Raw genomic sequence first — 13,891 nt, 5'->3', positions numbered from 1 at the left:
GACATTCCCGACCAACCAAACAGGGGAATGTGGATTTCATTCCCATGGGAATCTCACATTCTCTCAACCAAGCACACCCTAAGTTATTGTGATGATATGTAAAGTTGACAATTGTTTTGATGTGTATATTGATACCCAAAACAATATCGTTTTAGACTCTAAAGTTTAGGCATGTATTGATTTTGTAATTAAATTTTAAAGAGATTTAATTTTTGGCATTAAACTTTTTCGACTGTTACTATCAATTAATTGTCACCCTTCACAAGCTGTCATTTGCGTTGAGATCAATATCAAAGCGTTCACATTTCTTTATGTTTTCTTCTCATTAAATTGATTTTTAACTAAACACACCAAAAATCGATGAAAATTCATCTAAAAATTCAATATGTTAATACTCTAACATCCTCTGATGATCATCCGATGAAGTTAATTTTGAGATATTTTGTTTATCTTCTCGAACTAATATTTTTCATCTTTTGAATTTCAAAAAACAACTCAATCCCATCAAATTTGAGAAAACTACAAAACCCTAAAAAAGATATATTTTCTATTAATTTCATCAATTTTGGGTAATTTTTGTAAAAAAATCAATTTTAGGAGAATAAAAATAAATGAAATACGAATAATTTGATATCAATATTATCGCAAATGACGACCGATAAAACATAGTGATACATTGTCAACAATGACTAAAAAGTTTAGTATATAAAAGTGAACCATTTAAAAGTTGGGTAAACTACATAGTTGGACACTAATATTTGAGTAAGTTTCATTTTCATCACTGATGTTTCAAAAGTCACAAATTGGTCACTAACGTTAACGATCGTTAACAAGCGTGTCTTTCTTCTTCTTCCATAAACACATTTTTTCTTCCATAAACCCATTTCTTTTTCTTCCAAAAACATTTTTCTTCTTCTTTCATAAACTCATTTCTTCTTCTTCCATTAATTTGAGAGAAAAAATAGAGAGAAAAATGAGCAAAGAAATGAGCAAAGAAAAACCATTATACTTACATGAATGTTATAGCAAAGGGATACAACGCTATGCTTTATGGTTAGCTTCTTTTGGGTTTGATAGGAAAAAAAACCTTAGCTGGGCATCCACAATTCTAAAGCTGAACATAATGGAGCCTTCCATCTTCACAAAGTTTCTTTCTCTTACAATTTCAAAAAAAAAAAAATTAAAGAATAGAGATATGAATGAAAAACCCTAAATTAAGTATAAGGATTGTGATTTTTTTAAAGGAGAAGAGGTGATCCTTAAAGGCTTTTGGGTCTCTAACGTGGCAGTCAACCCAGTCCATGTAATCAGTTCATACGTCAAATGTGTTTTTCCGTCAAGCCTGTTAACAACTATTAACGTTGAATGACCAATTTGTAACAAACGATAACGTGTTAGTGATCGATTTATGACTTTTGAAACGTTAGTGATAAAAACAAAAATTTACTAAAAAATTAATAACCATTTACATAATTTACCCTTAAAAGTTTAATAGTAAAAACAATACTCTTAACATTTAAAATGACGCCGTATTAGACATCAATAATCAAACCAAAACAATATCATTAATCCATACCATCATATCGTTTGAATTTAATTAAAGCAAAATTTCAGAGATATCGCTGGTTCAAACGCACCTTCAATTGAAATTCTAGCAAGAGAAATCCAATAAACCTATAATTCAAATTTTAACATCTACAATGCCTTTCCCAATACTCAAATTGCAACTTCTCTCGAGGGGAGAAAACGAAAGAAAAAAAAATCTAATCAACCGTGGGTATACACAAATAACGGTGTCGCACACTCGTACATGCCACCATTCTCCAAGTGTCTTCTCCAGCCATGGCAAGAGCAAAGCATCCCCATCCACTTGCCGGTTAGCACAAATTTCCATTAAAAAAACTGAAAGCTAAGGCAATAAAACAAGTTCCTGCTCCGGTGCCATTAATCTACACGGCCGTCACCAAATACGTGCCACCATTTATGACTAGTTCAATGTTACATTCTCTAGTATATACAAAGTATTTTTTTTGGGTGGGGGGGGGGGGAGTACATGGCCAGGAACCCTTATGCAGGACCTTTGGGGGTCACACAGCAAAAATGAGGGTTTACTTATTCCACTATTACTTGCTTATCCACCTTCGTTTTCGGGCTGGTCTCTCTGGTTTAATCTCGGAATCTGCAGGAGTTTCATTCATTGACGAAGGCAGTGCCTCGTTCTCCAACTTCTATATTGACACGTCATCTTTTTCCTCGGGCATCGGAAGTTTGAACCTCTCGCTCCGCTTCTTCAGCTTCTCGACAGTGTCAAGATGCCGATCCTCTGATGGCCTTGTATCAGCATCCTTGGTCTCCGGCTCGCGGACACTCTTCTAGTGTTTTGTTAGATTCTGAAGCATCCACATTATTGATCTTCTCGATCTCATTGAACTTTGAGGAAGATGATGACTTGCTGATGATACTATAATCCCTCTCCTTATGGCTCGTCCAACGTTCCGATTTGGAGCGCCCCTGTGTCGACTCTTTCTGTTCATCACCCGAAGAAGCATCTTCTCTGCGTTTTCTGGAAGAGTTATAATGAACCGGATTCTTATTCTTCTCGTCACTTTTCGAGCCCTAACCAAGGCAAAAGGTAACAGTAATAATGACACAAAACCATTACACTGGTTATAAAACTAACAAGTAATAGCAATGTTCAATCAAAAATTGCAATTTATGATGCAAAGGAGAAATCTAAGAACCAAAGTGCTAATAGCTCAAATCCAACTTTGCTTTATGTTCAATCTATAGATCATGTTATCTGAAATTAAGCTTACTGTCAATGGTAAATTACCATTTTCTTCCAGAAGTGAAACCTTTTACATAATTAAAATGAAATGTTAAAATAAGAGTAACTTTGTTTACAAAGTTAAAGAAGATTTACCGAGGAATCCTTCCCCTCCAATTTCTTCCCCAATCCCTTCCCTCAATCCAAACCCAGAGTTTCTGTAGCAGCAGCGGGTGGATGAAAATTAAAAGTCGTTAGGGTTTGAACATCGGGGATTGGACGCGGCGCTCCGAGGAGGTTATCGTCGCCGTCTTGGGATTGATGATTGGAATCAACCGGACGACGGAGTTGGGGGTTGTAGAAGGCTGAGACGGTAGCAGAGCAATGGAAGAGAAAGGCTTGAGAACGTCGGTGTAAAGATCTCCGAACTCATCGTCGTCTTCCATGGGAGTTCCTCGAAAAGAACAAGAAAGAGAGGGCGAGACGGGAAAAGCAAAGAGAGAGAGGATTATGGAAAAGGGTTTTGAATGTGTTTTTTAACGTTCGTTTGGTTCTCCAACCTTTTTTTAAATAAATATTATAATCTCGATATTTTTTTTTTATTTTTAGACTTTTAAATTTAAAATATATATAATATTAAAAAAAATAATATTTAATAATATAATCGTTTTGATTTTTATGGTTTTTGTTAGTTTAAATTATTTATTTTATTTTATCAATGAAATAAATTTCATTTAACTTATAATCTTATTTAAAATTAATAAAGATTAATTTAAATAAACAACGAAAATGTCATCATTGAAGTAAAACATTAAACTCATAACCTCCAATAAAAAGAGTATACAAAACCTAAAGTAAATTAATTACATCAATTAAACATTTTTCTTAAAACCGTCAAAATTAAAAATGATCTGTTAAATGAAAAATAAAATCATATAAACAAATAGTTAAAATAAAATATACAAATATCATTGTTGTCTACGATAAAGAATAAGATAAATATCATCAACGTAAATATAACAGTATAATATAATAATACATTGACAATTAATTTTATCATAATTTAAATGTAATATATTTAGATCATTGTTTCAAGGGCGCTGTAATATCATGACCATGCAGTTCCAACTTCTATAATCAGATAAGATTCAAACTCTGAACAAATGACTCGAAAATAGAAAGATTCGAGGCACTGGAATAATGTTTTCTACATGTTCCAGCAAGTTTCACATGAAGATGACAAGAAAAAGAAAAGAAAATGACAAGATTTTTCCTTTGATTCACTAGGGTTCATCTTCCATCCACAGCACCAAGCCAAAACAGCTCACCGACAAGTTTCTCGGTCTTACGATCACCCAAGACGCATGCTTTCATCTTCATGAACACACGGCAAGTAACCAAACTATCCGAACCAGCTTGGTGAGCAGGACCAATCCTCTCGATCCGCAACTGTTCTGCAACCCTTTTTAACGAACCATATAAACCATTGGTAAACCTAATCATGTGCTTGATATCATATAGGTTAGGGAAGAAAACCCTAACCAAACCAAAGAACCCTTCTTTATTTCTAGGAAGATTCATCCCCGTAAGCAACTTCAGCAAGTACCCTATGTCATATCCGCCGTGAAAAGTCACCCAATGCACTTCGCCGTTCAAAACAACACCAGACGACATCAACAGCTCGCCGAAATCTCTGGCACTAACACCCTTTTCTTTGTTCTTCTTGAAATCGATTCCACTTTCAGACAATAACTTAATGGAATGCTCGTGATGAACATCGTAGTTCGGATCGAACTCTTTGAAGTTGAATTGCCAGACGCAGTGTTTACCAGTTCCACATGTAGGTAAGTTTCCATTGGCATCGGAGAATGTTAGACCCAACTGGATCAGTTTCGTAAGATCGACGTTTGGTTTCATTGTTTCGTAGTCAAATATGTTCCTGGAAGTGCCTGTGGGTGTTATTACAGTGCCTGGGAATCGGTGTCCATGGCGATGTAGGGGTAATCATCCACGATGTTTTCGATTAACTTGATTTCAGAAGCCAAGTTTTCATCCCAAACTTCCCTTATCTGAACTGATTCACTTGTTGGCAAATTCGACATGTTTCTTCACCAAATGAAAAAGAAGGAATGAAGGCTTGATTTCTTGGATAAGTATGGAAGAAACCCAAATCTTCAGGATCAAGATGAAACACCAATAAGTAGGATGGTACCCATTTCTCACGATCAACAGAGAAGAACCCATTTCTTGAAAAAACAATCAAAGCCATGAAAATTCAAGAAACTAAAGAAAGATGATATAAGTAAATCATGAGATTTTGGCAAAAGACAAAAGTTTAAGAGTTAATATGAAATTAAAAAAAAAGTTTTAAGGACCAATTTTTAAAAATATTGCTATTTTAAGAACTTCATGATGTTTTATTTTATTGTTTTTTTATTATATATTTGTAAAGAAAACAAATTTCAAGCAATTAAGTGTTATCCTATAGTTAATGAATATTAGTGTGTTTCATGATTTATTGGATCACAACTTTTTAAACAAGGAATTATTTAAGTTGACATTCCAAGCAAGAACTTGTTTGATTTTCGAGTATAAGTACTAAAATAATAAATCTTACAATCATATAGCACTATGTTTGACTATCCATGCTCTTATGAGACATTGTATCCAACTTGGGATCTCATGGCAGCTATCAACACAAGGACTAAAGCCCTCGAGTTTGCTTGCACCGTCAACATTATACTAAAACATTTCATCAGATAGGATATTATGAACTCCACCTATTGAATGCCCTGCAAGATACTGGTACAGGTAGGGGTCTTCAGGGTACCATTTAGATCAAAGTTAGATCTACACACAAACGAACGTCTCCTAGCATCCTACTCTTCACCCTCATATGGCTAATATACTTACAGGGCGATATGTTCCGGAAATGCAGATGAACTGGGATGATCAACAAGACCATAATCTTACCGAGGGATTATCCGACTTCGCTACTGCATTTTTGATTTAGCAATGTATTGCTATCATCATTGTTGAAAAGTCTTGGTAAGCACCGAAAGGTGCTAATAAAAAAATTCCACCGAAAAAATTTGTCAAAAAGGTTGGGTTTTTGTTGAATTTTAGACTGGTAAAATCATAATTTTAGCCATTGTAATTTAGGGTATTTACAAATTAGTCCTTAGAGCTTCAACTATAAATACCCTAGCTCATTTAGCTTCAAAACCATCCCAAAGCATTCTAGCTTTCTTCCAATACTAGAGAGAATTTAGAGAGTTTCTTGAGAGTTGTTTTCTCCTTTTTATCAAGAGAGAATTATCATTGTTTTCTCCTTGGTAGATCGAGAGAGGTTGTAATTCCTATTTTCTCATAGTGAAATTCTTCTACCGTTGCCCGTGATTTTTACCTTATATTATTTAGGGATTTTTCACGTAAATTTTGTGTCTCTTTTTATCTTCATTTTTATTTTCTCAAATTATCAGTTGCGATTTTGCTCTATCCGATAGCCGTCTTCCGCAACAATTGGTATCCGAGCTAGATTAGAGTGTGTAATATCTGCTTATTGTCTTTGTGGTTGCCACCAAAAGGTGGATCCTCCAACATAAGAAAGTAAGAAGGTATTACCCATTCTTTGAAGGTTCCAAAGAACTATTCACGATAGTGAAATAGTGGGAGCTATCCGTAATAGAAGTTATGACAACGAAATTTGATATTGAAAAATTTAATGGGAGAAATTTCTCATTGTAGAAATTGAAGATGAAGGCCATCCTGAGGAAAGACGGATGTCTAGCAGCTATCAGTGAAAGGCCAGTAGATTTTACAGATGACAACAAATGGATCGAAATGGACGAGAATGCTATGACAAACTTTCATCTAGCGTTAGCAGATGAAGTATTGTCAAGCATCGAGGAAAAGAAGACAGCCAAGGAGATATGGGATCATCTCACCAAATTGTACGAGGCCACATCGTTGCACAATAAAATTTTCCTTGAGAGGAAATTGTACACTCTCCGTATGCCAGAATCTACTTCAGTGACGGAGCACTTAAACACACTGAACACATTATTTTCTCAGCTTACATCCTTAAGATGTACAATAGGAGAACAAGAACGTGCTGAACTTTTACTTCAAAGTCTACCTGAATCGTATGATCAACTCATCATCAACTTGATAAACAGTAATGTCACCAGTCTAGTCTTCGATGACGTTGCAGCTGCTGTTCTCCAAGAAGAAAATCGACGCAAGAACAAGGAAGACAGACAAGTAAATCTGCAACAAGCAGAAGCATTGACAACGATGAGAGGGAGATCAACAGAACGTGGCCAAAGCAGCAGTCACAAATATGGTAGATCGAAGTCGAGGAGCAAGAAGAATTTAAAGTGCTACAACTGTGGAAAGAAGGGTCACTTGAAGAAGGATTGTTGGAGTCTAAATAAAACTCCAATCCACAAGGTAATACCGCAAACACTTCAGATGATGGAGATGCTCTATGCTGTGAAGCGTCAACCACCGTGGAAGGAAGAAAAAGATTTGCATATATATGGCTCATTGATTCAGGAGCAACATATCACATGACCTCAAGAAGAGAATGGTTCCATCAATATGAACCTGTCTCAGGAGGATCTGTGTATAGTTGCAATGATCATGTCTTAGAGATCGTTGGCGTGGGGACCATCAAATTGAAGATGTATGATGGAACAATTAAAATTGTTCGAGATGTGAGACACGTGAAAGGCCTGAAGAAAAATTTATTATCCTATGGATTGTTGGATAATAATGCAAGCAAGATTGAAACACAGAAAGGAATCATGAAGGTGTTTCGTGGAGCGTTTTGGTGCTGAAAGGCGAAAAGATAGCTGCAAACTTATACATGCTGAAGGGAGAAACTTTGCTAGAAGCAGAAGCCTCTATTGCCTCATGTAGTTCAGATTCTACAATGCTATGGCATCAGAAACTTGGACACATGTCAGAACAAGGAATGAAAGTCCTTGTGGAGCAAAAGCTACTTTCAGGCTTAACAAATGTATCACTTACTTTATGTGAGCATTGCATAACAAGTAAGCAGCACCGGTTCAAATTCAGCACATCAAATTCTAGAGGCAAAAGTGTTCTAGAACTGGTTCACTCTGACGTATGGCAAGCACAAGTTACATCCCTAGGCGGAGCAAAATATTTTGTCTCATTTATTGATGACTACTCCAGGAGATGTTGGGTGTACCCTATTAAGAAGAAGTCCGATGTGTTTTCAACTTTTAAAAACTTCAAAGAGCGGGTGGAACTTGATTCTAGAAATAAAATCAAGTGTTTCAGAACAGATAATGGAGGAGAATACACAAGTGAAGAATTTGATGACTTTTGCAGGAAAGAAGCATCAAAAGACAGTTCACAGTGGCGAACACTCCTCAACAAAATGGAGTGGCAGAGCGGATGAACAGAACCTTGTTAGAAAGAACAAGAGCAATGTTGAGGGATGCAGGCCTAGAAAAATCATTATGGGCAGAAGCAGACAATACCGCCTGTTATTTGGTGAATCGAGCTCCATCAGCTGCAATAGAGCTGAAGACACCAATGGAGATGTGGACTGGTAAACCAGCTGATTATTCAAACCTCCATGTATTTGGAAGTATAGTGTACGTGATGTACAACTCCCAAGAAATTTCAAAGTTGGATCCAAAATCCAGAAAATGCAAATTCTTGGGGTATGTGATGGAGTAAAGGGGTATCGCTTGTGGGATCCCACTGCCTGCAAAGTGATCATTAGCAGGGATGTTATCTTTGTAGAAGATAAGCTACAAAGAAAAGAAAAAGATGGTAACGCTGAAAAGTCAGAGACTACGCAGATACATGTGGAAAAAGAGTTTGAACAAGGAGATTCTTCTGAAGCAGAACCAACACATGATGAACAAGAACCAGAGAGTTCTGAAGCTCCAACAACTCGTCAATCAGATCGTGTGAGAAGACATCTCAATTGGCACTCAGATTATGTTATAGAAGATAATATTGCATACTGCCTTTTAACAGAGGACGGTGAGCCATCAACATACCAGGAGGCAAAAAACAGCTCTGATGCTTCACTGTGGATGATGGCGATGCAAGAAGAAATTGAAGCCCTTCATAAGAATAATACATGGGACCTTGTGCCACTACCACAAGGAAGGAAGGCAATTGGTAAAAAATGGGTCTTCAAAATCAAGCGAAATGATGACAATCAAGTAAAGAGGTATCGTGCAAGACTGGTGGTCAAAGGATATGCTCAAAAAGAAGGTATTGATTTCAATGAAATATTTTCTCCTGTGGTTCGACTAACAACAGTTCGAGTAGTTTTGGCAATATGTGTTACATTGAACTTACATCTAGAGCAACTAGATGTTAAAACAGCTTTTCTTCATGGAAATCTTGAAGAAGAGATTTACATGCTCCAGCCTGAAGGTTTTGAAGAAAAAGGAAAGAAGAACTTGGTTTGCAAGTTGAACAAATCTCTGTACGGTCTAAAGCAGGCGCCGATGTATTGGTATAAGATATTTGATTCCTTCATTATGTGCCTTGGATACAACAGACTTAACGCATACCCTTGTGCTTATTTCAAGAGGTCTGGTGTTATATTGTTGTTGTATGTAGATGACATGTTGGTTGCAGAACCCAACAAAGATCATATTGAAGAATTGAAGGCACAACTGGCTAGGGAATTTGAAATGAAGGACTTGGGATCAACAAACAAGATTCTAGGGATGCAAATTCACCGAGACAGAAGTAATATGAAGATTTGGCTTTCACAAAAGAATTACTTGAAGAAGATCTTGTCACGATTCAACATGCAAGATTGTAAGCGAATTTATACCCCTCTTTTATTAACTTAAAGTTATCCTCCAGTATGAGTCCTAGCAGTGAAGAAGAGAGGATGAAGATGTCTCGAGTACCGTATGCATCAGCAGTGGGAAGTTTAATGTCCGCTATGATATGTATAAGACCAGACATTGCACAAGCAGTGGGAGTGATTAGTCGGTACATGACGAATCCAGGCATAGAGCATTGGAATACAATAAATAGGATCCTGAGATACATCAAAGGGACCTCAAATGTTGCATTATGTTACGGAAGATCAAATTTACTAATCAATGGGTATGTAGATTCTGACTATGCAGGGGATTTGGATAAAAGCAAATCTACTACAGGGTATGTGTTCAAAGTTGCTGGCGGAGCTGTAAGCTGGGTTTCTAAGTTGCAATCAGTTGTGGCTACATCCACAACAGAGGCAGAATATGTAGCAGCTACACAAGCCAGTAAAGAAGCAATTTGGTTGAAGATGCTGTTGGAGGAGCTTGGGCATAATCAAGAGTATGTCTCTCTATTTTGTGATAGTCAAAGCGTCTTGCATCTAGCAAGGAATCTAGCATTTCATTCAAGGACAAAACACATACGAGTTCAGTACCACTTCATTCGTGAAAAGGTGGAAGAAGGAATGGTAGACATACAGAAAATCCATACCAAAGACAACATAGCAGATTTCATGACGAAGGCAATCAATGCTGATAAATTTACCTGGTGTCGATCCTCCTGTGGCCTGTCAGAAACGTAAGCAACATGAAGGTACAAGGTAGAAAGAATGGTGTGAAGATATGATTGCTCCAATCAAATCTTCAAGTGGGAGATTGTTGAAAAGTCTTGGCAGGCACCGAAAGGTGCTAATAAAAAAATTCCACCAAAAAAATTTGTCAAAAAGGTTGGGTTTTTGTAGAATTTTGGACAATGGTAAAATCATATTTTTAGTCATTGTAATTTAAGGTATTTACAAATTAGTCCTTAAAGCATCAACTATAAATACCCTAGCTCATTTAGCTTCAAAATCATCCCAAAGCATTCTAGCTTTCTTCCAATACTAGAAAGAATTTAGAGAGTTTCTTGAGAGTTGTTTTCTCCTTTTTATCAAGAGAGAATTATCATTGTTTTCTCCTTGGTAGATCGAGAGAGTTGTAATTCCTATTTTCTCATAGTGAAATTCTTCTACCGTTGCCCGTGGTTTTTACCCTATATTATTTAGGGGTTTTCACGTAAATTTTGTGTCTCTTTTTATCTTTTTTTATTTTCTCAAATTATCAGTTGCGATTTTGCTTATCCGATAGCCGTCTTCCGCAACACTGGGATGATCAACAAGACCATAATCTTACCGAGGGATTATCCAACTTCGCTACTGCATTTTTGATTTAGCAATGTATTGCTATCATCATTTCCACATCCTCATAACAAGTTATATCAAGCCTATCTAGTAATCACAAGCAAAGGTGGTGGAAAAAATGCATTCGGATGACGGTATGCCTATCTAGGATAGTAAGCCTCGCTACATAGTTCATCTACTATACTCCAAATCAGTACGAGTTCCCCGAAACTTGGTCTAGCCATGCACTCCAAATCAGAAATTGCGGTGAATCGCTAGAAAACAGAAAGTAGTTGGAGTAATGCGCCAGATAATATAGTAGTTGCGGCCAACCTCAAGATAACAAAATATGAGGTGAACTACCAGAGTTTTCAACCATCAACATATAGTCCCAATATATTTTCACAATTTAAATTCATTTTCAAACAATAACACGTCCATTACCGTTACAAAAGTACGAGATAATACATATGAACTAAAAGGTACATCTGTTTTCTAGAGTAAAACATAATACATATCATAAAACAAAACATAACATAGCATATCCATCCTAACATGTTCTCCAAGACTGGGATGATGTAACGTAAAGGGCTGCAGTCAGTTAATAAAGAACATGCCAAGGGCACAGCAAATATGATCATTAATTAATCTTACAGTTTATTCTTCTTAAATATGTTGGGTTTGCTTTTTTTAAGTTTGATCAACAATAGCTTACCTAAGTTTCGCAATCTTGATATAGCATCAGCTCTGTGCAATACGGCAATGTCCGAGATAAATCTTACAGTTGCTCCTTGGCATCCCTAAATTATACCTGTTGAATTGAGGGTTGAACACTTCAAAATAATTACAATGGAAAAAAGAAAGAAAATTGATCAAAACTTACAGTTTTGATTAAGGATTAGCATGAGCAAAACAATCACATAGGAATAGCTCAAAACCACCATGAAATCATTCTTACAATGGCTGGCCGTCGTGAAACATTTCTCTTATCATCCATCCCCACCTATCCCTCCTCTTATATGTATTACAAAGAACAAGAGCAAAACACGTATGATAGGTCGGCAAAATAATCAGTAATATATCCATGATAATAGAAATGACAATTAGATGAGTAAAACAAGCTGATGGTAAAGATAACAGATAGTATAAGTAGATCGCAAGTGGAACACGAAGTCTAACAAATGGATTTTATTTCATAATTCTTTGATATTTAATAAGTATTCTGTCAATTCTCAACAACCAAAACCATATAACAAACCAGCATATTTCTCAGTCCACCAACTAAAGAAATTTTCTTTGAATCATTACGGAGCACTCTGTCCATTCTCAACACCAAGACCATATAACACACCGGCATATTTCTCTGTCGAACCACCAAAGAAATTTTCTTTCAGTTTCATGAATGTACAACAAGTAAGCAAACTATCTGAACCAGCTTGGTGACAAATTCCAATCCTCTCCACTTCTAACAGCTCAGCGAGCTTGTTCAACCCACCATGAAGGCTATTGCAAAACTTCATCAGATGCTTGATATCGTAAAGTTTCGGGAAGTAAATCTTGATCAAACTAAAAAAACCCGTTTGTGTTTCAGGAAGATTCTTGCACGTAAGCAACTTAAGCAAATACCCGAAGTCGTAACCGCTATGAAAAGTCACCCAATGAACATTAACATTCAAAACAATCCCAGAAGACATTAACAGTTCGCTAAAGTCACGAACACTAACACCCTTTTCTTTGTTCTTCTGAAAATCAATGCCACTCTGAGACAAAAGCTCAATGGAGTCATTAGCATACATATCCAAGTTGCGGTCAAATTCGCGGAAATTGAATTGCCAAACGCAGTATTTATCAGTTCCACAAGTAGGCAAATTCCCTTTGGCATCCGAGAAAGTAAGACCCAACTGAATCAGTTTCAAAAGATCAACATTGTCTTTCAAAGTATGGTAATTGTAATCAAAGCTGCTCTTGAAATTGCCTAATGGGCGTAGAACAATGCCGGGGAACTCGGTGTCCATAGCAATGTAGGGGTAATCATCAACAATATCACGAATTAAATCGAATTCACAACCCAAATTCTCATCCCAAACTTCCCTTATGTGAATTGATTCACTTTTCGGCAAAATCGACATCTTTCTTCACCAAAAGGAAAAAAAAGGAACAAAGTTCTAATTTCCTGGATAACTATAAAAAAAAATCCCCAGAATCTGCAAATAATAAAAAAACAACAACAATAGGTACCCATATCTTGAAAAACAATCAAAGCCTTGAAAATTTAAAAAAAAAACATAAGATCTTACCCCGGGAAACGTGGCAGCAAAGGGAAAAAGATAATGAGATTCGAATCGAAACCTGTAGGGGCTTTAGAGAGATGAAATGAATGATGGTAGGAGGAGGGTTTTATGGATTCTTATCTTTATTTTTGTTTTTTTGTTTTCTTAAGAAAAAACGAGAAATTGAAATCTCGGGGGCGTATAAGTTTCGTTTTCTTTGTTTTATAGAAAGGGGGTTAAGGATGGGATGAAGAAGATGAAGAAAGCTTTTATCCAAAAGCTTCCCTGGGCTTCACATTGTGACAACATCAGCATGGAGGAGATGAAATCATAAAGTGAGAGAAGAGAGAAAGACCAGGCACTTTATAAGAGGAAGAAGGAAGGCTTTTATAGATACGGAATAGCTTCTTACTTTGGTAAATTACAATATAAGACATTAAACTATTAATAATATTACAAATGAGTTATTAATTTTAAAACAAATATAAATAGATTACTCAATTAATCGAATGTTACAAATATATCCTTCTGTCATTTAATGTTTAATACCTTAAATTTTTAGTTACAAATGAGTGTTCTAATTATTAATATTATTAAATTAAGTGATTTGGTTATTACAATCAGGATGAATGTATGATTTTATGTTAGAGGTATAACATAATAAGTTATATTAGAAATTTAAGAGGTGCGAAATTATAAATT

The 13,891-nt window shown here is 36.0% G+C and overlaps 1 protein-coding gene and 1 pseudogene across 1 annotated transcript; both read right to left on the bottom strand.

Moving 5' to 3' along the window:
- Positions 1–4,057: 4,057 nt before the first annotated feature.
- On the bottom strand, positions 4,058–4,869 carry LOC120207768 (annotated as a pseudogene).
- A 7,206-nt stretch (positions 4,870–12,075) lies between these two features.
- On the bottom strand, positions 12,076–13,541 carry LOC120207761 (probable CCR4-associated factor 1 homolog 6). The gene is made up of 2 exons (XM_039207182.1): positions 13,217–13,541; positions 12,076–13,123 (listed from the first exon to the last, which is right to left on the bottom strand). The coding sequence occupies exon 2, from the start codon at positions 13,046–13,048 to the stop codon at positions 12,224–12,226; it is 825 nt and encodes a 274-aa protein (XP_039063113.1). The 5' UTR covers positions 13,049–13,123; positions 13,217–13,541; the 3' UTR covers positions 12,076–12,223.
- Between the last annotated feature and the right edge of the window lie 350 nt (positions 13,542–13,891).

The sequence above is a fragment of the Hibiscus syriacus genome, unplaced genomic scaffold (assembly GCF_006381635.1).
Source record: "Hibiscus syriacus cultivar Baekdansim isolate YM2019G1 unplaced genomic scaffold, ASM638163v2 tig00015339_pilon, whole genome shotgun sequence".
NCBI lineage: Eukaryota > Viridiplantae > Streptophyta > Magnoliopsida > Malvales > Malvaceae > Hibiscus > Hibiscus syriacus.
Note: the sequence above shows the minus strand (reverse complement) of the source record. Positions and strands in the feature narration are given on the sequence as shown.

Bases quoted from the DNA above. Each gene is read 5' to 3' on its own strand.
- LOC120207761 (XM_039207182.1), bottom strand. From the start codon at position 13,048: ATGTCGATTTTGCCGAAAAGTGAATCAATTCACATAAGGGAAGTTTGG.